General features: G+C 58.0%; 1 protein-coding gene across 1 annotated transcript; it reads right to left on the bottom strand.

The window, feature by feature from the left end:
* Positions 1-6,719: 6,719 nt before the first annotated feature.
* On the bottom strand, positions 6,720-21,067 carry SNX33 (sorting nexin 33). The gene is made up of 2 exons (XM_033440122.2): positions 18,084-21,067; positions 6,720-11,998 (listed from the first exon to the last, which is right to left on the bottom strand). Exons 1-2 carry the CDS (start codon positions 19,552-19,554, stop codon positions 11,745-11,747), a joined length of 1,725 nt encoding a protein of 574 aa, XP_033296013.1. The 5' UTR covers positions 19,555-21,067; the 3' UTR covers positions 6,720-11,744.
* Positions 21,068-21,481: the final 414 nt, after the last annotated feature.

A 21,481-nucleotide genomic window follows, 5' to 3' on the forward strand; every position in this document is an offset into this window, starting at 1 on the left:
GACGGGCCTCCCAGAGCTCTCTATCCTACAGAGGGTGGGGAGCAAGAAAGGCTGAACGGAGGCTGCCAAGCTGTCCCTTCTGCCCCCCAAAACAAATGCTGGCTGTGACCCCCAGCCTATGTGCTGCCCTGGTACTGGGAGTGCCTTTGGGGCACCCAACTCCCCTCCCCTCCAAGGCTGCTGAGGCCCCCAAGCCTGGCGAAGGCCTCAGCCCTCTGCACCTTGTAGTAAACGTAGTTCAGGGCTTCCCTGGTGGCGCAGTGGTTGAGAGTCCGCCTGCCAATGCAGGGAACATGGGTTCGTGCCCCGGTCCGGGAAGATCCCACATGCCGCGGAGCGGCTGGGCCCGTGAGCCATGGCCGCTGAGCCTGCGCGTCCAGAGCCTGTGCTCCGCAACGGGAGAGGCCACAACAGTGAGAGGCCCGCGTACCGCAAAAAAAAAAAAAAAAGTAAAATAAAATAAAAAAACATAGTTCAATGCTGTGTGCTCCCTTGGGTCAGTGTCCAGCCAGCCCAGTGCTAGGCATGGAGAGATGACTGGGAAACACCTATTGCCAGAATGTATCCCCTTATTTCCCGCAGGCCTGGAAGGTCTCTAACCATCAGTCCCACCCAGACTTCCTTTCCTGGCTTCTCTCATCCCCCAGGAGGGCAGGCGAGGCTCCCTACTGCTGCTCTGGCCCCCATCCAGAGCCCAGGCAGACGTTAAGTTTCTAAGGAGCCTGTTTGACTCTGTCCCTTCTCGCTTCTCTGTCTCTCCACGCCCACCTATGGCTCCCTCCCATCCAGACACCTGGGGTCTATCTGCTCCGAACCTCATGGGCAGAACATTTTGACCACATCAAACGTGGAAGCCCACCACAGAGTCAAAGTGGATTAAATAGGGCAGGAGCGGGGAGACCACCCGGAACCCCTCCTACTCAGATTCTCCCTGCTTCTCCAGCCCCTTCTCAGAACGCCCTGTGCCAGCTGGTTTAACCACCTGATCCCAGCCTCTGTGGGCAAGGAGTAGAGCAGAGCCAAGGGTGGCCCCCCTCTCCCCTACCCACGGGACCCCCTGCACTCAACTTGGGAGCTTGGAGTCCCAACCTTAGAGGAGTGACTTGCCACCATCACACAGCCATTCACTGGCAGAGCTGGGCCTCCTGGAGGCTCAGAACCCCTCCAGATGCCAAGGATGTGTCTCTCAGCAGTGGGATTCCTGGCACCCAGAAAGGCATCGGGGCAAGTGCAGGTGGGCCAGGGCTGCCAGACATATTGGCCAGGACAGAGACCTCCAAGAACCAGAGAGCGGCAAGGGGAGCCCTGATGGGTCTTGTTGGGGAAGGCGGAGCCTGTTGGAAAGGGCTGTTGAGCAAGCAGGAAGGTAGGCGAGGCTGGCAGAGCCTGGGCACGCCTGGAAGGCGGTGACTCAGGCCGGAAGGGCCCTTTCTGAGTCAGCCCTGCTAAAAGGTTGCCTTGTGGGGGTGGCACCTGGACAGGTGGCTGGGGCAGGGCCTGGGGACTCCAAGAAGGTTCCAGGTCTCAGCACCTTAGCCCTTGCGCCCCATGATCTGCCCTGAGAACCTCAGAGTCTGGCGACAGAACACATGAACTGAAGGAGGGAGGGCAGAGGCCGTGACTGCGTCTGCCCAATGAACTTGTACAAGTCCACCCACCTGTTTGAACTCATGATGGGATAATTGACCCTAGAGAGGATGGAGCCAGGCCTGGGGGAGCAGGCTGCCTGCTTTCTGCCTAGAGCCCCACTTCTTCATTTCTGCCCCATTTCCTGTCCCTACTGGCAGCCATGGGATGTGGCTAGCTAGAGGGCCAGGCCAGCGCCCACACCTCTGCCTGAGTTAGGACCTATCAAAACAGAGCAACTGGGGGCTTCCCTGGTGGCACAGTGGTTGAGAGTCCGCCTGCCGATGCAGGGGACACGGGTTCGTGCCCCGGTCCAAGAGGATCCCACATGCTGCAGAGCAACTAAGCCCATGCGCCACAACTACTGAGCCAGCATGCCACAACTACTGAAGCCCGCGCGCCTACAGCCCATGCTCTGCAACAAGAGAAGTCACCACAATGATAAGTCCGCGCACAACAACAAAGAGTAGCCCTGGATCGCCGCAACTAGAGAAAGCCCGCGCGCAGCAACAAAGACCCAACGCAGCCAAAAATAAATAAATAAACGAATTTATTTTTAAAAAAGCAGAGCAACTGACCAAGGCTTCTTCTCAAAGGGTCATTGCTATAGCAAAGCTCTTAGAACAGCACCAGGCACATAGTAAACACTCAGTAAACGTTAACCGTTGTGACGAGTTGCTGTTATAAGAGCAGCTGTTACTGAACAGCCTAGCGTGGGTCTGGTATGGTGTAGGTGCTTCACAAATGTTCAAAGTTGGGGTTATTGTTATTTTTATAATTTATTACAGGCATCACGGTGCCTGGCTCATAGTAGGTGCTGAACAAATGTTCAGTCTTCCTGGAAGGCCAAATGCAAGCATCCCCCATGTGGCAAGAGGGACATGGAGACACTCTGCTTTGCTGGCTTGGGCAGGGAGAGTGAGGTGTACAGCAAGGGGTCAAGTTCTGGGTAGGAGAAGCCAGCAGCCCCACTCTGACCTCCTCCCTTCACCCCCGCCCCACTGATTCAGAGGACCTCCCTGAGGCTGTAGGGGGCGACCATCTGGCTACCTTGGAAGAGGCTTGGCTCCAGGGACCCAAGAGGGAGGAGGCCCACTGGAACCTGCCTGCCCGGGGGGAGGAGGGCAGGGTGGTGGGGTGAACTCAGGGGGGTCCAGAGCTCCAGGGCCTCCTGGAAGAGGAGGCTAGGCTGTGCCCTGAAGAACAGGGAGTGCTGAGGCTAAGGCAGAGCTTGTGGAGGGAAGAAGATGATGCAAAGCCTGAGCGAGGAGGCGATGGACCCTGGGGCAGACAGGGCTCTGGGGACCAGACTGAGGGACACTCCTGTGGAAGCCGGGTCTGAGTGGAAGCAGCCCCCAGGAGTAAACTGGTGCTAGGCTGGAAGCACTTCTTCCCACTGCCCACCTCCCAGGCTCAACCCCTTACAGTGCAGAACTGGGGTGGGGAATGGGGGGCTCTGAGCCCTGGACCAGAACTTGGCACCCAGTTGCCCCCAGTTTGAGTGGCCTCAGTTGCCCAACTACCCAGGAGTCACCCGAGGAGCCTTAGGAGTTGGCCAGGATGGGATACCACTACCCCTCAAACATACCTACTCAACACCCCACCCAGCTGATGCTAGCCCAACAGGGCAGGTTGCACTGCCAGGGAGGAAGGGGGCTGCCTGCTCTGCCGGCTGGAACAGCACAGCCTCCTGCTATGCTGTGTGTGGAGAACAGGGAGGGGCTCTCTGGGCCACCTTGGCCTGGAACCCAGCCCTCCAGAGTGGGGGTGGGGGGATCTGATGCGTATCCCCTTCCCACCCTTTCACACCTCATGCCTTGTTGAGAAAGAGGGAAATGCTCCCCAGAGCGAGTCACTGGGTCCTGGGTGGTGTGGTAGATGACTCCAAGGAATGCATTCAGCCACCAGCTGCTGTGGCAACACACATGTATGCACACACACACACACATATTCAAGGGACTGCCACATGCGGCCACGCACACAGGCACGTGCAGATTCACTCCCTGACAGCAGCCGATCTGTGCAAACCAGAACCCACACACAGCCCCTCCCCAGAGACCTGAGACACAGCCGTGTAGACATCCCGGGTCACTGGCTATGAGCCAGGCACTGTGCTGGGCACTGGGAATAGAGCACCGGGCAAGACAGAGTAACACCAGCTCCCTGGTAGGCTGCCCTCTAACAAACAGATACATTTAAAATCTAACTTTTGCACTGAAGTATTTGCAGAGGAGGTTGTGTGGTGCTAGAGTTTCCTGGAAGCAAGTGTTATGGGGGAGTAAGATACTGGCCCAGGATTGGTAAGTGTTGAAGCTGAGGTGTGGACACACAGGGATCCGTTATATTAGCTTCTCTATTTTTGTATATGTTTGAAACTCTCCAAAATAAAAAGTTAAATACATACACATATATAATTGGCAATTGATAGAAAGTAAAATGAAGAAAAATAAGGCAGGGTAAAGGGACAGAAGAGAAGAACTAAGAAGTTAAGGAAGGCTTCTCCAAGGAGGTGACATTTTAAGAAAAGACTTGAATTAACTGAGGTTCAAACCGCACAGACATCTGGGCGGAAGAACATTCCAGACAGAGGGGACCAACAAAGGCAAAGGCCCTGAGGTGCAACAAGCTTGGCATATGTAAGAAATAGCAGTAGGTCTGGAATTCTGTGACCTAAAGGAACAGGGTTCCAAAGTGAGATCAGAGGCCCTCGTGGGCTGAGGTAGGAGTTTGGAATCTGGCCTAAGAATGGCAGGGTGTCCTGGAGGTTGAAAGCACAGGACAGACATGATTTGATTTAGAATATGGTCTTAAAAGATCACTCTGGCTCCTGTTAGACCATCGGGGAACGGGAGAGAGCAGAAGAAAGCTTGGAGACTACTGCAGTAGTCCAGGCAGGCGTGGCGGGGTCTTGAGCCTCATGGTGAGATGGTGAGACAGGTCAGATGTGGGATCTCTTTTGAGGAGCTAACAGGGCTTTGCTCACAGCTGGCTATGGAGCGAGAGACAGAGAGGAGCTAAGCATGATTCCAAAGCAGGACCAGAGCTTCGAGGTCAGGGGTGTCGCCTTTTCCAGGCGGGGACATGGGGAAAGTCATGTGCAGCCAGATGACTGCAAGCAAAGAGCGTCCCGGAGGGGACCTACACACGGGCACAGAAGCGCACACCAGCCGCCCCCCAGCGAACACACAGGAGGATGCACACACTCCGGGACACCAGGCACAGGCACAGACACATCGCCCCACCTCGGCCTGCCCCACCCTGCCCCACGTGGAAGCCCCAGGACCAGAGCCCACACCCTCCCCAGCTCAGCCTCGGCACTCGCAGGATCCCCAGTCCTAGCATTTCCCTCCCAGCTCTCACTCCCATCCCCCATATTGGCCCCTTGAGCAGGGAGGCTCCTGACTCACTCTCTTCCTTCCCCAGAATCCTGCCTCTGACCCCAGCTCCCTGCCCTTGGCCTCATCTGTCCAGCCGCCTCCACTGCAGCCAGATCCTGCTCACACACCCCAGCCTGAGGCCCTACAGAAAATTAGCATCGCATATTTGCTCGATGCTGTCTATGGGCCAAGCCCTCTGCCCTTCCACCTGCTGCCTTGAAGGCACGCAGCCACCTCCACCCAATGCCCACCAGCTACCCCCACTGCCCCACTCCCCTCAATGCCCGGCACTCCTGCAGTCGCTCTACAGCAGGATGGTTGCCCCCACCCTGCCCAGCCTGCCAGCCTTGGAAGGGTGGCCTGGTGCAGTGGGAACAGCACAGCTCTGTGTCCAGGCAGGATCAGCCCTACCACTGAGCAGCTGCACGATCTCACACAGGTGACTCAGTGCCCCTGAGTCTCCGTGTGCTGTAAAATATTGGCAGTAGCTCTCACCTTCCAGACCGTTGCGACCAGTGAGATAACTCATGGGAGGTACTTAGCCCAATGCCCAGCACAGAGCAGCACACGGTCGCTGTTGCGCACTCGGGCCCAGCCCTGACATCCACCCACCGTGTGGCCTCAGAGGGCTCATCCAATCAGTTTTCTCACTCATTTAGTCGGGTAACAATATTCTTGGCCCTGCCTCTCTCAAGTGCTGCTCAGAGGCTGGTAATCCCAGCTACTCCCTACTGGGCACTTGCTATGTGCTCGTATAACCCTCCCAACAGCCATCTGGAACTCCTGTTATAAATGGAGAAATGGAAGCATGGAACAGTTAAGAAACATCCCTAAAACAAGCAGGTGTAGAGAGGATTTGCACTGAGGCGCAGCCACTCGGGTCCTGCCTCTGAGGAGTGGAGGGAAAGGGGCTTTGCTGTCTGGGGGGCAGCCAAGGCTGTCTGCTGGAGCCTCATTCTACCCTCACTCAGAGCACTGCTTCCAAAATGGCAACAAAGGGAATAAGGTCAGCCTGGAAGAGGCTCCAGGTGCCTCCAGGCTCCAGCCAGCCTCCAGCTCCTACCTCAGGCATCAGCCATTTGCCTCCCAACACGGGTGGCCCAGGCCTGCGTACCACTCACAACGGCTCGGTTACTCTACACGTCCCTCACTGGGCCCCATTTCCTGGCCTGCAAAATGATGTTGATAATCTCTTGCATACAGGGTGGTTGTGCAATACTGGCCATCCAGTGTCCACCACAGTGCCACTTGCACTGGGGGAGATAGAAGCCCCCGAGGCTGGAGATCCAGGGGGATTGGAGACTTGGACCCCTTCCCAGGTAGAACCAGACCTCAGGAGACACAGGGTTACACAGGGTAAGCAGCCTCCCAGAGCGCCTTGTGCTTGAGCGTGCGGTGGAGGCTGTGGAATGATTGTGCCAGCCCCTTGAGGTTCCCTGAGGCCCACAGGGGCAATTGAGGGAATCTGGAGTGCCCCAAACTGAGAAAGGGCCAGACCCACAGAGGCTTAAGGGTGGGATCAAAGGAGCAGGTGGTGGGAAGGCAGGAGGTAGGGGAAAATGACCAAAGGGTCCAATGCTAACCTAGGACCATGGTGGGCACCACAGGCCCAGTGCCAGGGTCCAGGAGCCCTGCGAGAACCCACAACAATGTTTGCAGCCAAGCGGTAAAAAAAGTAGCAGAACACCAAAAGGCAAAAGAAAGAAAAGACAAAAATCAAAATGAAGAAAATTTAATTAAATTATCTACAAGACATTGTCAAGTAATTAACAGAACCCAGCTCAAGTAGGTATATGTGAACGACCTTTAATGTGGAATGCCGGCAAATTTTCATGAGTGATAGGATGAGGGAATTCAGCTTCTAAAATTCAAAGTGCCAGGGGCCTGCGTAGGGTCTTCAAACGTACCATCCCCAAAACTTACATGCCTCCCTGGGGAAGGGAGGGGTCCCCAAATTGACGTCAGATTACTTTTCTGTCAGGTGGGTTAATGAGAAAGCAAAAGAGAAAGTCAGGTCAGTTACAGGAAAGTGAAGTGATGTTCCTCGCACACGTTCATTTGTAATCGGAGACCCTGAGTCACTGCAGACGTCACTGTGCAATGCTGCCCTCAGCCTCTTCATCCCTGGGGGGCTGGCGGGACTCACCGGACCCTCAAAGCCCCTGCACATTTCAGCAGTTGGTTTGCCAGCCTCCCATTCTTTCACAACTCTGGAGCGAAGATCTGCTACCCCTTCTTCCTCCAGACCTACGTGAGTTAATCAAGGTGACTTTAGGGAATGAAGCCAGAGCGCTGGGCTCAAGCCCAGCCCCACCTCGGCCCCACTGTGTGATCCTAAGCAGTTCCCATCCTCCCTGTGGCCAAGCCTCAGTCTCTCTATCTGTGAAATGGAATAATAATGCCTACCAGGGCTGCCATGCGGACCAAGGAGGCCACAGCTGTGAAACAGACTGGACTGCATCGGGATTTGACTAACAAAACCAAACCAAAGGAAAAAAGCTTTGTTGAACCCGGGAGTGGGGTTTCACAATCGACCCTTCTGAGCTATGTCTGGGGAGGTGAATTTTTATGTTTCCTCATGGTCTTTTTGCCAGGGTTCATCATCTCCTCTTGCCCCAAACAGCGTAAGGAGGTACCAGAGCCGCAGTGGTGGGGAAGCAGATTGGGGTGGGCTGGGGGTGGGTGAGGGAGCCAAGCTGGCTTGGCTCCTGGAGGACTGAGTCAGCGGGCAGGCAGGCAGGGCGGGCCCAGTCCTCGAAGGCTTGGGGAGGAGATGGTGCAGGAATGTTCCTCCCGCCCAGGCCTGGGCCCTGCCCACCACATTCTGGCTCCTGCTCTCTGATGCTGCAGCCTCAGCTCTGGCTCCGAAGATGGGAGATGCTTGGAGCTTTGTTGAGTAGGTTCAGCCAGGGGCCTTCAGAGGCAGTCTGGCCCTGGGGACTGACCCAGGGGTGGGCAAGGCCAGGCCAGAGCCTGATGGGAATTGGGCTCTGACCCTAGAGCAGACCCCCGCCCCACTGGGTGATGCAGCCAAACGCCACCGCTCACTAAACCTCAAGTTTCCCGTCTCTGCAACGAGGAACTGAACTTGGTGGTGTCAGATGAGGGATGATCGCGGCTGGCTCCCCCAGGAGGCGGTGCAGGTGGAGTCCAAGAGCATCTACATCTGTGACACATTGGCCATGTGCATGTGTGACTTCATGGCCGCGTGTGTCTGAGTGTGTGTGTCGCTATGTGAGTGTATGACCGTGCACAGTACTATGGTATGGCTGTGAGTGACGACGTGGCTAAGACTGACGACATGTATGTGGGTGTGGACGAGTGTGGACGTGGCTGTGAATGTGTGGCAGTCTGTGGCACTGTGGCTGGGAGTGCAGTTGTGCAAGCACATGACCGTGCATATGTGTGTGAGTGTGGAGCCTGGTGTGACCTGTGTGCCGCACGCAGGTTGTATGGCTCTGTCTGCTTTGGGTTGGGCAACTGCGTCTGTGACCAGGCCTGGCTCTGCTACAGCCGTGGCACAGCTGTGGCATGGTGGTTCATGGCACTCCTGTGTCCAGGAAGCAATAGGATGCAGAATCTGAGGGCTGCCTCCATCCCCAACCCCCATATGTGGCCACAAAGCAGACTCCTTTCCTGGGCTGGGCCAAGACTGGGGATCAGAGGTCCCCCACCCCCCAGCTCCAGGTCCTGGTAGTTGCCCAGGGCAGAAAGAGAAGCCTTGTTTTCCACCCGCCTCAGGGAGGAAACTGGAGGCAGCTGGGCTCAGCTCAGTCTGGAACATCTGCCTGGCATGAGACTGAGGCCAGCCCGCAGGCCCAGCCACCACCAGGATACCCCCACACACACACTGGTCCCCAGTCCCCTGCCGAAAGAGGCTCCGGCCAGCCCAGACAAATCTCAAATTCCCCCAACACTCAAACCCACACAGAGATAGAAAGAAACCAGAGAGAAGGGCTGTGACGTCCTCACTTCCCATCACATGTATGTCTGTCCCTGCCTAGAGCCCTCAGGATGCCTGGAGGAGGACTGGCCCATCCCCAGACTTCACGTTCTGATGCTTTTCCTAGGCACAAGCCCCTCCTGAGAAAATCGTCAGACCAACCTCTCACCCGGAGGATGGAAGGCATGGGAGGTGGCCCCCCACTCAAGAAAGAGACACAAGAGGGCAATACTATTCCCAGGGCAAGAAGAGTGAACAGGGGACTTTCCAGGCACTGTGTGTTGAGAAGAGCATTCCCACCGCCCCAGCGCTGACTGGGCCTGGGAAGGAGACCCCCACCGCTCTGCCCATGGTCAGAGCGCTCACTGCAGAAGGCCGCAGTGAGGTTGGAGCGGGGAAGAGGTTAAGGGTGGGAAGGTCCTCGGATGTGTTGGAAAATGAACGAAGGAGGGCAGGGAGGAGAGAAAGGAAAATTCCACAGAAAGTCCCAAATCTGACCTAATTTTGACCCAGGGCCAGGGGCCCATTCCAGAAGTTCCTCTGAGGACTCTCTGCCCTGAACAGGGAGCCTCTGCTGCCCCTTCCCCACTGCACCTGCCACCCCTTACTCTACCTCACTGCCATGAGCTCCCCTGCCCCCAGCCTGGCCAAAGCCTCCCCTGATGTCCAGACCCCAGCAGCCCTCCCTCCACCAAGTCCCCATTGCCCCAAGAGAACCGCGGCCCCCCAGCCCTCCTCTTTCCCGTGTGCAAACAGATTCCTGTTCATCCTGCCTGGGACACCCCCAAGGGCACAGCTGGGGGGTCCACCTCAGTTTCCAACTGGGCAGCCACAGCAGGCCTGGGCAGCCTGGACTGGACGGCTTGGGGAAGGACACAGGTTCTGAGACCCACCCCCTCCCCTGGACTGGGGCTTTCCTGGGGGCAAGGCTGGGACATGCCCTCCCGGGGAGAGGAACCCCCTATCGATTAGACTGTCCCTTCCTCACGTGACCTTCAGTCCTAGATCACAGAGCAGCAGAGCCAAACCCCTGGCAAGACTCCACCCATTTGAGAGATGAGGACAGTGAGGTCTGGGAAGGGTATGCATCCAGCTGGGGTCCAGGGCCACCCAGAGGTCCCCAGCTAGCTCCTGCCTCCAGCACCGTCCTCCCCCCAGCTTCTGAGGTTCTGGGGTAAATGTTGTGCCCATCACGACCTCAGAATCTGGTCCAATCGCTCCCAGGGACAATTAGGGCTGTATCCTTCCCCACCCCCTCATCCCCCGCTGGGATCCAAATAAGGAGTCATATTTTTGTTATCTTAACTGTAAAAGGTTTATCAAGAAAACAAGAAAGAAAGAAGATTGAAGCAGCAGCAGCCAGGAACAGCCATGACCTCCTGGGGGGGGCCAGCAGTGGCACCTGTCAGTTCCCCCAACCCACTGCTGGACCACGCGCTGGCCTGGGGGTGTGGGGGGAGCCCCCTCGAGGATGTAAACATGGGTGGGAGACAGCACAATCCCACCAGGACCTGAACCGGCATCACAGTGAGGCTGGCTGTGGGCAGGTGGGCCGAGGATCCCTGGGGTGGTGGGTAAGCTGGCCCCTGGGAGCCTGAGGCCCAAGCCTGCTTGGAGTGTGGGAGCTATTGCTGGTGAACTCAAATACCCGGTAACTTCTGGGTGTCCCCTCCAGAAAGGTGCCACCAGGGTCCTGGGATCCGAGGCTTGTCTTAGCACCTTGAGCCCAGGGCAAAGATGCTGCATGGTCCCCTAACCAAGGGGTGAGGGGGCTCAGCTGGTGAAGGGGAGTCAGGAGGGAGTTGGCCTGCAGCCCCTCCTGTGGGCGGGGGTGGTGGTGGAGGTGGGGTGGGGACAGGGGCATGGGAGCAAGGCAGATCCCTCCCCTCTGTCACACAAGGGGACACCACTGAGGGGTGCACCAGACTTGCTTGGGAGGGGCTTCCCTGGTGGCGCAGTGGTTGGGAGTCCGCCTGCCGATGCGGGGGGCGCGGGTTCGTGCCCCTGTCCGGGAGGATCCCGTGTGCCGCGGAGTGGCTAGGCCCGTGAGCCGTGGCCGCTGGGCCTGCGCGTCCGGGGCCTGTGCTCCGTGGCAGGAGAGGCCACGGCAGTGAGGGGCACGTGTACCGCAAAAACAAACAAACAAACAAAAAACTTGCTTGGGAAAGTAGAGGAGAGAAGACGGGGTCTTTCCATGCCTCCACAGCCTTGCCCATGCTGTTCTTCTCCTCTGAATGCCCTCCCCACCTACTGTCCCCACTTACTGTCCAGCAGGTCCTTGTCATTCTTCAAGACAGTACGCCATGGAGTCATCCCTAACTGGCAGAACGAGTGGTCCCTTCTGCGAGCTATTTACCATCAATCTTTCTGTACTGCCCCTGCCTGTTTCTGGGTCTGACCCCCACCTCAACTGGGGACTCCCCAAGAGCAGGCGTGTCGCAGCCCTGGATGCCCAGTGTCTGACCCGGGGCCGCAGCAGGCCTGCGCGTCTGCTGAATGAACGAGGGGATGGTGGCCAGGTGAGCGAGCGCTATAGGCTCTAGGGGAGGCTAAGACCCTGGCCTGACCTCAAGTGACTGACCAGCAGCCCAGGCCTTGGCCTGGAGGGCTTCTGGCCCCATCCTCACCCCTGCTGTGCCCCTATCTCTAAGGGGTGGGGGACTTCCCCAGGGATATCCATGACTCCTCCAAAGCCCACCCCTGACCAGCCAGGCACTGCTGGTGTGGGAAGGTCTGGAGGGCAGCATGCATCGCAGCCACCAGGCCCCAGGGGCGGGGAGAGGACCAGGGACACGTGGTCAGAGGCTGTCATACATGTGCAGCGTCTTCTCCAGCTGCTGGCCTACCCGCTGGTAGAAGAGGATCTGCTGGCGCAGGTAGTTCTGCATCATGTGCTTGAAGTCGAGCTCGCGGCGCTGGTGGAAGTGGTTCATCTCAGCCTGCAGGGCGAAGCCCACCACGCGGCAGCGCCTGCGAATGCCATCTGCCTCGTCCTGTGCCATGCGGCCCTCGTCACTCATGCGCTGGCTCTCCTTCACCTTGGCGAAGGCACCTGGCACGGGCAGAGCAGAGGACAAGGACAAGTTAGGGCTCCGGTCTCCCCAGTTCACTCCCTAACCCCACGGTGAGACCCGGGTCCAGGCAGACAATACCCTCATCGGCTGAACTCAGGCCTCGCTCTTGGACTCCACGGAGTCCAGACCCATGGTCCAGCTGCCTGGGTGTCTCCACCAGGATGTCCACCAAACCCTCACCTTCAGCACATCCTAAACCAGATGCACCATCTTCCCTCCAAACCTGTGGCGACGCCAGCAGCCCACACCTGACCTGCCCTGCCAGCTGATTGATTTCTAGGACCAGGCCGTCCCCACCCACCACAGGCCTCGTCACCCCTCACGCTGGCTCCCCATTCACCTCCAACATCACCTCCTCCAGGAAGCCTTCCCTGCAGCCCCAGTACATCAGGTGCCTCCCAGTGCTCTCGGGTGCCCTGGGCTTCCCTCTGCCACAGCTCTTACCACCCTGTGGTTTCTCTGACCGCTTCCTTCTGGGCTGTGAGCTCAATGTCTCTAGCATCCAGAACAAAGCCTAGCCCACAGCCGATCCTGGTATGTGTCTGCTAAGCTGATTCAACCTCACTGGACTGCTACCATAGGCCCCTCATGGGCCTCCCCACCTCAGTCTCAGCCTCTGAGAGGTTCTCCATACCCACAGCTCCAAGCCTCCCCTGGCTTCCTTCTGCCTGCAGAGCTAGGTCCCCCATTCTCCTGGCCTGTGAGGCCCTCTGGGAGTTGACCCCTGCGCCCGTTCCACGCTGACCCCACGTTCATCAAATTCAGCTTTCTTTCCTACCTTCCTATCTCTGCCCCCTGGATCCCTACGCATAATGCAAGGCTCTGACGGGGTGCCGCTTCTACACGGAGCATCCCCCAGGCAGACCGCCTCCCTGTCTCAGCTCACCAGGGCTCTCCCCACCCCCATCACCCAGCCCATTCTAAAACAGAGCCTCAAAAGCCACCTGGAGTTTTCCTTTGTGTGTGTCTCCCCACATGTAGGCCCTGCTCCCTCCTCACCCCAGCCCCCAGGGGACTAGAGGAAGCCATTATAATAACCAGGTGACAGATGGGGGCGTCAGGGGATGAACCTGGGGAAGGGACCCAATTTGGAAGAATGGGAATGAATCAACAAGCACTTGGTGAAAGAATGTCAGCTCTGAATTAACAGCACTCGACTGATTCCATGCTGAAGCCGGCGGGGGCCGTTGCTGAGGCGGTGAGGCAGTCTCCCTGCGCCTGGCAGGTACTCCTCGCAGGGCTGTAGGGAATCCACTGTGTGAAGAAGATTAAGGAGGTGGGAGGGGTTGGCACGGAGGACAGCACACTCCCCGAGCGCTTCAAAAGCATCCACTGCACACAAGTAACACGCTCGTTTTTCATGTTTCCCACCTCTCCCTTAAGGAGGTCTCTCGTGGACCTTTGAAACGTGTTCCTTTTACTCCAAGCTGTTCAAATGCATCCAGGACGCATTTATGGAACATCTACCACAGGCTGGAAATAACTCTGAATGCCTTTAGAAGGAGCAGCACCTATATTAGATGGCAAGTGTGTGGCTAACTGGCAAAGAGCGGCATTTCGGGCGGACAGACTCAAATTTGGAGCATTTCCAGGGCTGCTCACACAGCACCTAAAGGAACTCTGCAGTCCCCAGCTCCCAGCCCACTCAGTCCTTTTGCCACCTTCTTTGAACCACTTCTCGCCTCCTGTTCCATACCGACTGCCCAGGTCTGGGCAGCAGGAGAGGGATCACCCCAAGGCCCAAGATGAGGACCCCTTGAGAGGCTTCGGAGCTGGAGTGGCCCTAGAGACTAGCTGTCCAACACCCACATCCACCCCTCACTCTCCACCCCCACACTGTGCAGAGGAAACTCAGGACCTGGCAGGAGGGCACTTGCCGAGGGGCTCGCAGCCTCTTTCCTGCTCCAAAAGTGGGGGATGCCTGGCCCAGAGGCATCCCTGCACAGCTGGGGGTAGATACCACTTCTACTGCAAGGAGCCTAGGCCAGGTCCCCCAGGCATATGTGTGGGGCATCCAGACAATGGACTTAGGAATTTGAGAAGGTCCCAAGGGGTAAAAAGAACCATAAGAAGCAAAGTAGGAAAGAGCAGGACAAAGAAACTAGAGTCAGGCTTCAGCAAAGGGCACCTACTAGCCTGGATTCCACCTTCCTGAGAAAGTCTGGGTGCGTTGGGGGTGGACTTGCATTTAAGAAAGCTTTTCTTGCCCATGGGCTTAGAGGAAGGAAACTGAGGCCCAGATAATAGGAATGAATCTATTGCAATTGCTAGGTATCCGCAGACAGGCAGGGAGCCAGAGATGGGGGGCAAAGGCTGTGGGGGAAGGGGGAGGCCCCACCCTGCTCCCTGTCACCCCTCCACCCTGTGACTCCGATGTGGGACTGGGACCAGCTAACACTAATGCACCCCAAAGACAGACTGGGACTCAGGGCTCAGGCCTGTCTCCCGTCACCTGACACATTCCACCTAGGACTCAACCTGAAAACTGAGGGCCCAGGGGCACCTCCTAACCTGGCAGTTGTCCTGTAGGCTGGGTCCCAGGAACAGGGAAAGGAGGGTTGGAGCTTCAGAGGCCCAGGGTCCCAGCCATATCCCCTAAACTGTCACCTTAATCTATCTTGTCCCTACCTCTTGGAGGTAGTTACCACCCACCCTAGGTTGAGGACAGGAGGTCTGAGTCCTAGTCCCACTGTGTCACCTCCAACAAGGGCTACAGGTCTCCCCACTGTCAAATGGGACATGTTGGACTAGATGTGATGCTGCTGACAATTGCTCACAGCGGAATAGCGCTTTAGAGTTTCCACATCAGTAAAATGGGATGATAATAGTACCCACCCTATAGTTATACCTGAGTTTAACTGAACTAATATGTTTAAAGTACTTAGGATGGCGCCTGACAGAGTAAGAGCTCCCCTCGCAACTATGTGCGAACCGCTTTTCAGTCCCAGCCAAGACCCAGCTAGTGGTGGCTCCTAGTGATACAATTCTTTGTTCATCAGCGCCTAGGAGGGGAGGCAGAGGGAGAGCTAGATGATGGCCCAGAGCATAGAGGCTGGACCCACCTATTCCCCCAGGCAAGAACTTGGTCCTGCAAAAGGGCCACTTTGCCTTGGCCAACCTGAGAGCTCCATGGCCCCTCCACGCATGCTCTGTGGTCCAGGGCCTGCCTCCAGCCTGCGGAGGATGCCAGCTCAGTTGGTGCTAGAACACCCAACCCCCTCCCTGCTCCCTCCCATTCTGGCTTGTCTACCCCAGGCACCCATCCCTTAGGGAGTTCCCTACCCTATCTGTCTGGCACAGTAGAAACAGCCTGGCTGTGGAGTCAGAGACACCTGGGCTCCAGTTCCTGCTCTGATTATCATTCCTCCTCACCGCCCCTCATCTGAAAACGGACGGAACCACACCAGTCTCCGCGGCTTGTGATGAGTCCTAGGACCGAGCCCTGCCCTGGCTGGCTCTCAGGCAGGGGCCCTGGACAGTCACTGTTGCCCCTTGGTGTCCCAGGGTAACTATTACTAAGGCTCTCTTTCACCCCCAAGATTGCCCTGGTTTGGATGGTAAATTACATGGTTGCCCTTCTCTTAGGAGACCCCTAAACTGAGCTCCAGGGGCTGGGCCAGTGGGCAGACAGGCTGCACCTCAGTGCCAACCAGGTTCCATGGCCCATTTTCCTAAGTTTTCTGAGGAGAGGAAACTCTTTCAGGGTCACCTCAGAGGCAACATTCGTCCAGATCCTGGTCTCCTGACCTCTCCTAGGCCTCCCATCTCCTTCCTTCCAAGGCCGGTCCCACATGCTTGCCATCTTTCAGATGTATGAACAGGCTGGACAGAATCCTGGGGACCCCGGGCCCAATTTTCTTTCTCCTTCCTCTGTGAAAGGGCTCCATCCACAGGGCCAACATGGGATCCCCCCTCCCCCATCAGGCTGTGGTTTCCCCAATTCTGTCTCAGCCAGATTCCAAGCCCCCCTCCCTAACTTGCCCCACCACGGGCCTAGGAGTGGCAGTGCAGGGCCCAGAAGGGGGAAGAGTAAGCCCAAAAGAACTTGGCTTATTGGGGAGGGGTCCTCCAGGTCTGGGAAGGTGGGGCAGCCTCTGCCTGAGGTTGAACACATCACCCCAGGCCCCTCACCTTAGAAACACCTCCAGTGGAAACTCAGAAGTGGCCTCTCTCAGCTCTGTCTCCCTGCCCCAGGGTCAGAAAGGCCAGTCTGGCTTTACTCCCTCCTGCTTCAGTGGGAGCCTGGGAGTATGAGTATGGGGTTGCCTTCCTGCCCCCTGCTCTGCCCTGGGTGAGGGTCCCCAGACACTGCATGGGGGCAGCTGTTTAATCACTATGTCCCTGCTTCCCCCCATCCTGCTGCCCACACAGGTACATGCCATCCAAGGAGCTGGTTGAACCAGCTTTCCCAGGCCGTAGCACAGCAGTGAGCGTGGCTCCACTTCCGCACAGGGTGACGCCTGCCCCAGTGGGCCCCAGCCACCAGCCCTGCCCAATCCCTGCCCAGAGCTCAGAGCCAGATCTAAGGCATCACTCTGTCCTCGACCAGACCCTCCCCAGGAGTCTCTCCCCTACCCACCCCTTTGAAGGCCTAAGAGCTCACTGTGTCCGCCCTCCCTTATCTTACAGATCGGGAAACTAACTCCCAGAGAGGGGAAAGCACTTCCCAGGGACACACAGCAAACTGGGGGCAGAGCCAAGACCAGAACTCAGGCAGGCCTCATGTCTCCTGAAGCTGAAAGAAGGGAAGGAGGAAGAGAAGAATGTGGAGAAGAGAAAAAAACGGCAGAGAGGAGAAGGAGGAACAGAAAGTGAGGGGAGAAAGGAGGCTGGGAGCTGGAGAAGTTCTAGAAGTTAACCTCCTGGTAAAGGAGAACAAGGCGGGTTTACTCCAGACTCTCCTGGGGACCAGGTAGTGTGGTGGTGTTTGCTGTCTCCCAGGCAGTCCAGAGGCCTGCCTCCTGGCCTCACCCAGAGGAAAACTCCCCACCAAGCCAGGCCTGACCTCAGGGCCTAGGGGCCTGGGAGCCAGCCCCACGCCCTGCAGACGTTCTTCCTTAGTTACCAAGCAGCCCTGGGGAGGACCACACCTCTCTCCTGCCCTGCCTGTAGTCCCCAAGACTCAGCCACCTGCCGGGTCAGCTCCTGACTCACTGCTCAGGCAAGAAGAGAAGCCAGGCTGGGGAAGGGGGAATTGGATGGACCATGGGGGTAGTGGCCTGGACCCCCGCTTCCTCCCCCAACCCAGCCCGGCTGCCCCTAGGTGACCCAGCTATGAGTCACTTCCCTGGAAGTTCCTTGACAGCCCCACAGTAACAAGGACCCATCCTGTCCCTCCCGTAGGGAGGGGGCCGTGAGAACTGAACACATGGCTGGGCTTGGAAGGTGGCCGAGATGGATGTGTCCTTGGGGAGGTGCAGGAGGAAGGGGCAGCCCCAGCTGGGCCATGGACTCCTTGTGCAAGCACCATTCTGTGGACGCAGCTTCTTCATCTGCAAAATAGGGGCAGCCACCCTCCAGAACACAGATAGGGAGGGAGCTCACAGATAGGATATGCAGCGGTGAGAACAGCCTCTGCAGCTGCAAAGGCAGGGAGGCAAGCTTGTGACAAGTGGGAAGACAGGCTACACTCTGTGCTCCTGTTATCTGGGTCTGTGTCCATGACCCCTTGCGGGCTCCTCAAGGGCAAGTCCTGGGTCCCAGTCAGCTCCGTGTTCCCAGACCCCAGCCTGTTATCTTGAAGGGCTCAAAGCATGATGGGTAAATGAGTAAATGAGACAGAAACAGAGAAAACGAATGAATGAATGAACGAACGAACAGACAACAAGAAGGTAAGCAGTGAACTCCATGAGGACAGGGATCAGACCTGCCCATAATAATATCCCTGCACCTAGAATAGCACCTGCCACGTGGTAGGTGCTCGACACACTTGTTGAACGTATGAATGAGACACATACAGAAATTCTAGCTGCACCATTCTGCTCGGTCTAGGCCATCTTCATACCCCCAGTGCCCAGCAGAGTGCAGATGCTGTAAGGATCTCCAGTCCACACTGGCTCTTACCTTTCTGCAGGTGGATGATGTCGGGGAAGTTGGAGAGCAGGCCCTGGTAGAGAGACAGCGTGTCAAGCATCTGGAAGAGGTCGTTCTTGGGCTGCTCGGCAAACATCTCACCCACGGCTTCATAGGTACGGCCCGTGTGAGAAATGGCGCTGTTGAGGGCTTCGGAGCTGAAGGGGGGGTCCATCTGGAAGGCATGACTGATGGCCTGGAAGGCATTGCCCAGCTTCTGGAATTCCTTGCGGAAGCCCCCCACATGCTTGCGCACCAGCTCCGATGCTACGGTGCTGAGCTGCAGGACGCTGTCGTCCATCTTCTTGCTGAAGGCTTTGAAGGTGTCCACACGGTCCTCCACATCCTGCAGGTCCTGGTGCTCCGTGGGGATCTGGAAGGTGAGCAGGAAGCTGGCGCCCACCATCTCGTCCTTCTCGGCCCGGCGTTTGCCCATCTTCCACTGCTTGGCATCCAGGCAGCTAAGGAAATGTTGGAAGCCCTCGTACTGGGACAGCACGGGGTGGCTAGTCATGTGGTCCATCCAGAGGATGAGCCGCCGCTTCCGCTTCTCAATGAAGTCCTCCTCGAAGCGGCCTGTGGCCTGCTTCTCTGGCAGGTGGGGCACCGAGATGACAGTGAACTTGTGCAGCAGGCGGTTGTAGAGCCAGTCGAAGTGTTTGTAGCGCCTGTAGACAGGTGAGCCAGCGTGTGTGGGTGTGAGCTTGTAGGAGATGTAGCTTTTGATGCCCTTGAATTTGGTCTGTTTGGTGGGGTCCTCCACGGAGCAGGCAAATGGGTGGGGGTTGGCCTTCCACTGGGGGCCGCGAGGGCCCATTTCAATGGAGTATGTCTCAGCGATCTTGGCCATCATGGGCACGTCACCCAGGATGAAGGCCTCCACGCCAGAGCGCACAAAGCACGAGAAGCGGTTGAGGTTGCGTCCCACCACGCTGCCTCGCTTGGCAGATGCCAGGCTGTCCTGCCGCTCCAGGGGTGGCTTGGGCCGGAAGGCCGTGTGTTGGCTGGGGTAGGCACCAGGGTAGGAGAGGTTGAGTGGGGGGTGCCCGTTGGTGCCCAGCCCACCAGCCCGTGGCTCCTCCACCACTGTGCATCCATCATCCCAGTCATCCCAGTCATCATCATCGTCCTCCTCGAAACTACCCTGGTTTGAGAGGAAGCCACTGCCCCCCCCACTCCAGGAAGGGTCTGCCACGCTGGAGCCGTCGTATAAGCTCACCTGAGTGCCCAGAGAGCCTGCAGGACTGCTGGAGTAGTCGGCATGGTTGGAGCTGGTGCCAGAACGGATGATCTCCACGTAAGAGGCAGGGAAGAGCCCTGTCTCACCGCGGCTGTTCTGGCCCTGCAGCCATCCATCCAGCGAGGTCTCGCTGAAAACAACCAGGTCCTCATCCTGCTGGATGCTGATTTCCTCCTTGTTCTCGCTGCGGAAGTCATAGAGGGCTCGGCCTTTTAGTGCCATGTCTGGGCCAGTGGTAGAGAAAGATGAGGACAGAGTCCTGCCCAGAACTGGGGACACTTGCTAGGGTGTCCAAGAATGCACTAGCAACTCAAGGTCTGCCACAGCCCTCAGTCTCTCAGCCCCTACGGCGGGGTCTCAGCACCCACAGATGGTGTCCAGCCTCCCTCTCTTCAAAGCAATGTCCACGGCCCAGAAACAGGTCTCCCTGCACATGCCTGTGAGCAGGGAGAGCTCATGTCCATGGTCTTCCTCCCTTCCTTCCTCAGTCCCTAAAAGGGAGAGTCTCTCTTTCTCCCACTCCCAGAAGAAAAGTCAAGTGACTCGGAGAAGTCAGCTCTGAGAGGGCAAGAATTTGACACTCTCCACTGGAACAATGTTCTAAAATAGAAGAGAATCACTCAGAAACCACCGTCCCAGAAACCCCTGCAGCTCTGGCTCCCAGCTCCTTCTGGCTCCACAGGCCTTGGGAGGCTCTCACATTCCTCTGTAGATCTGCTCCTTCCTCCTTCCTCCTCCTCTTCCTGGGCCACTGGGTTTTCAAAAATCCAGAAAATCCAAGAGGGGCAAGGAGAAAAGCAGCAGCCTCCTGAATCGAATCCAAGGGTGGATGTGTCCGGCTTCACAACGAGCCAGGCCGGGAAAACAAGGACTGAGGCTTACACAACAGGCCGCCAACGCTTCGACCCCGGCGGCCCAGCCCGGCCCGTCCCCCAGCCCCCAGCCGGCTGGGGCGCCCTCTCCCCGCCCCCAAGTGACCGGCCCCCGCCCCGGGTAAAGGAGGGGACGCGACCAGGCGCTCGGGCGACTTCTGGCCACTAGCTGAGTGGCCTCTTTTGTTTGCCTAATTTCTCAGCAGTTTCTGAGCCTGAAGCTGACCCAGATCTGAGTCCAAGGACCTCCGGCCAAAGGTAACCCCGCGGTAACCGGTCCCCGCACGCGGGACGTGGACCCCCACCCTTCGCGTGCACGCACACACTCAACAGGAGTTTGAAGAGTGAGCTCTGGAGAGCAGATGGCCCAGCCGACTGTCCGTCCTCCGCTCTGCCCCGCGGGGTCCCGCCGGTGGGCGGCGGGCTGCGCCCCCAGCCCGCCTTCCTCTCCAGCGTTCGCAGCCCCTCTGCGCCGCCAGTGAGAAGCCAGCTCCAAAACAACAACAAAAAAGGCGATTCCGGGAGGTGGCGTCCCGAGGAAGGAAGGAATAGCCGACGGGGGGGAGGTGAGGCGGGGGGGAGGTGAGGGGTGGGGAGAGGGAGGGAGAAGGACAAGCAGGCTGGGGAATTGGGCGAACTCCACAGCACTTCCGTGCGTCCTGGCTGGCCGCGGACTGCCCGGCTCCGCCCTCCCACTGGCCTGGGGCGCAGGAGCCGGGGCTCCCGCCTACTCCTCGCTTTTCCTTCTGGCAGTCACCCTCACTCACTTGCGCTGAGATCTGGATGCGAGAGAGAAAGGAGACGGTCGGGGAATAGGGCCAGCCCGTCCGCCCTGGCTGGGAGACACCTCTCACCCCGAGGGGCTTAAGCGCCGAGGGACGGAGCTCTGCGGCCGCCGCCTCGCCTCCTCGCCTCCTGGGCTCCGTCACCCTCCTGCCTTTTCCGCGACGCAAGTGAGGCAAACTCCTAAAGTTTGTGAAGTGCGGTGCTTACAAGGAGGGCGCCAGAGCCGGGACCCCGGAGAGAGGGTGGAGGAAGTGCGTGGAGACCCGCAGACGCCCCCCTCTCGTTCCCCTGCCCCCCACCCCAGCTCCTGGGAGGGGAACGGGGCCGTGGCGCCGCCCGGGGATTGCTCTCTGGAGGGGGCCCCAGAGCCAGCGGCGCCCTCATGGAAGAAGCCTGAGAAGGTTTGGATAGTTTAGATACGGGCTGCTGCGGGTCCTAGTACCCTAGCCAGACAAGGCCAGGAGCACCCCTGTCTTGGGCGACTTCCTTCG

This window comes from Orcinus orca, chromosome 2 (genome assembly GCF_937001465.1).
Source record: "Orcinus orca chromosome 2, mOrcOrc1.1, whole genome shotgun sequence".
In the NCBI taxonomy this organism is placed as follows: domain Eukaryota; kingdom Metazoa; phylum Chordata; class Mammalia; order Artiodactyla; family Delphinidae; genus Orcinus; species Orcinus orca.

Bases quoted from the DNA above. Each gene is read 5' to 3' on its own strand.
- SNX33 (XM_033440122.2), bottom strand. From the start codon at position 19,554: ATGGCACTAAAAGGCCGAGCCCTCTATGACTTCCGCAGCGAGAACAAG. The intron at 11,999-18,083 runs GTAAGAGCCAGT...TGCCCGTGCCAG, and splicing joins CATCATCCACCTGCAGAAAG to GTGCCTTCGCCAAGGTGAAG.